The 2,500-nt window shown below is 43.6% G+C and overlaps 1 protein-coding gene across 1 annotated transcript in view; it reads right to left on the minus strand.

The window, feature by feature from the left end:
* The window catches only part of LOC311316718 (thyrotropin-releasing hormone-degrading ectoenzyme-like), a gene marked incomplete at both ends in the record, with an annotated part of 51,859 nt that extends 50,886 nt beyond the window's left edge, over positions 1 to 973 (minus strand). The window contains one exon of the mRNA XM_084447649.1: positions 531 to 973. Coding sequence (XP_084303775.1) covers positions 531 to 973 — 443 coding nt within the window. The remainder of the gene's footprint in view (positions 1 to 530) is intronic.
* Between the last annotated feature and the right edge of the window lie 1,527 nt (positions 974 to 2,500).

Genomic DNA, 2,500 nt, shown 5'->3' on the forward strand with positions numbered 1-2,500 from the left:
CCCCCCCCCCTCAGCCAGGGCCGTTGTTATGAATTCAACGCCCCCTGAAAGAATATTGGTCTAGGCCCTCAATTTCACACAACCTTTAAAAAAAAACTGAGACTATGTATTATTTATTTGTTCTTTATTTGTCTGTTCCTCTACTGTATGTTCTAGACAGTGCAGTACACTCAATTAGGTGTATTCTTTCTGTATTTTATGGAACATTATTGATGAAGTTCCTACTCTTGGTATTAACTATCTAAAAACACATCTAAATTGGCTTATGAATACCATTCATTACAGAATCGAAAAAGCTGAGAGAGACTAATGTGTAATTGCCAATGGTCCAGCAGTTCACTAATAAGTCAAAATAGCCAAGCGGTTATTGGTTTTCTTCTGCTTGTTCCTGGAGACTTCTAGAACCAGCGGGATATGAGAACAGGGTTCTGGAAGGCCTAGTTGAGCGGGGATTTAATAATATAGTCTGGTCCTCGCCCAATAAGGGCTTTGTATATAAAGAGGATCCTGAAATCAACTCTACATGTTACTGGAAGTCGGTGCAGAGCAGCTCAGACTGGACTAGTGTGATCTCAGACTGGACTAGTGTGATCTCAGACTGGACTAGTGTGATCTCAGACTGGACTAGTGTGATCTCAGACTGGACTAGTGTGATCTCAGGCTGGACCAGTTTGATCTCAGACTGGACTAGTGTGATCTCAGACTGGACTAGTGTGATCTCAGACTGGACTAGTGTGATCTCAGACTGGACTAGTGTGATCTCAGACTGGACTAGTGTGATCTCAGACTGGACTAGTGTGATCTCAGACTGGACTAGTGTGATCTCAGACTGGACTAGTGTGATCTCAGACTGAACCAGTGTGATCTCAGACTGGACCAGTGTGATCTCAGACTGGACTAGTGTGATCTCAGACTGGACCAGTGTGATCTCAGACTGGACCAGTGTGATCTCTCCTCTTGGTTCATGGTTCATAGTCGGGCTGCAGAGTTGTGAATGAGCTGAAGTGTACAATGTATGTATATTATTATACTTATTATACATATCTATACAGATTGTATGTATGTACTGTATGTATGTATGTATGCATGCATGTATGCATTATGTATGCATTATGCATATTTTATGTATGCATTATGCATGTATTATGTAAGTATTCTATATGTTATGCATACTGTATGTATACATTTCTTGTACTCTATTAATTCTCCCTTATTTGATCATAGCAAACAGCTTCGCTGTGTTATTTTATGAGGAGGGCATGATGTAAAGTTAAACTCTCATTAACAAGACTCATATCAACAGGCTAATGTAGCACAGCAGTTTAGTTTTAGTACACGCACATGTAAGTGTGTCCTGCTGCTGGATTTTAGATATACTTAGTAAGTATGTGTTTGGCTAATTATGACCTTCCGGATCTTTTTTGTGGATGATTATATTAGTGGATAATTTGGTCATGTCAGCCTTGTCAAGTGATTGTGTACACCGGTGACCACACTAGTGAAGTAGCTGGCTAGCCTAGCCTGTACAGTTTGCTAGTTAAAGTTATAGTTCTGCTAGCTAGCTTGACTCTCTCACCTTTCTTTGGAAAAATAATCTATATTCTGTGCTCCTGGTCTGTTGCACCTGGCCCCTCTCTGCACTCTTTTTTTTAAAAATCCCGATTTATCTTTCTGTTTAGACATTGTTTGCACCTCGCTAGACTAACAGCCACACCTGCTGGCTACTGCTGCAGTTCAGGATCAATAGCATCAGCGCAAACCATGGACCAAACCATTTTTTTAACGGCGGGGTTATTGCTTAGAATATAAAAAACGTCTTCCATCAATATTACATGATTTTGTGGTTTTGTTTTAACTCTGATGCATTAGTATGAGTATTAGTTAGGTCTATAATGCATACTAATTTAGTCAGGCACTTACATAATAGTAGTGTGGTTTTTTGTGGGCCCTACTGGGTTGTAGGCCCCCAACCTCAGCCATGAGCCAAGCCGCAACCTCAAACCTCAAACCTCAGCCCCAACCTCGGACTTGGGCCTAGCCCCAGTCTTAGCCTCGGCTCCATCCGCTTCCTCTCTCTGGCTCATTTACCGTATGGGAACTCATCTTTTACCCATAGCTGTATCCTTTCTAGCCTCAAGCCTAGCCTCTCTAAACACCTCCCAGCCTAGCCTAGCCTCTCTAAACACCTCCCAGCCCAGCCTAGCCTCTCTAAAGACCTCCCAGCCTAGCCTAGCCTCTCTAAAGACCTCCCAGCCTAGCCTAGCCTCTCTTAAGACCTCCCAGCCTAGCCTAGCCTCTCTAAAGACCTCCCAGCCTAGCCTAGCCTCTCTAAAGACCTCCCAGCCTAGCCTCTCTAAAGACCTCCCAGTCCTAGCCTAGCCTCTCTAAAGACCTCCCAGTCCTAGCCTAGCCTCTCTAAAGACCTCCCAGCCTAGCCTAGCCTCTCTAAAGACCTCCCAGCCTAGCCTAGCCTATCTAAAGACCTCCCAGCCTAGCCTAG

The sequence above is a fragment of the Borostomias antarcticus genome, assembly GCF_949987555.1.
Source record: "Borostomias antarcticus genome assembly, chromosome: 13".
NCBI classification, from domain to species: domain Eukaryota; kingdom Metazoa; phylum Chordata; class Actinopteri; order Stomiiformes; family Stomiidae; genus Borostomias; species Borostomias antarcticus.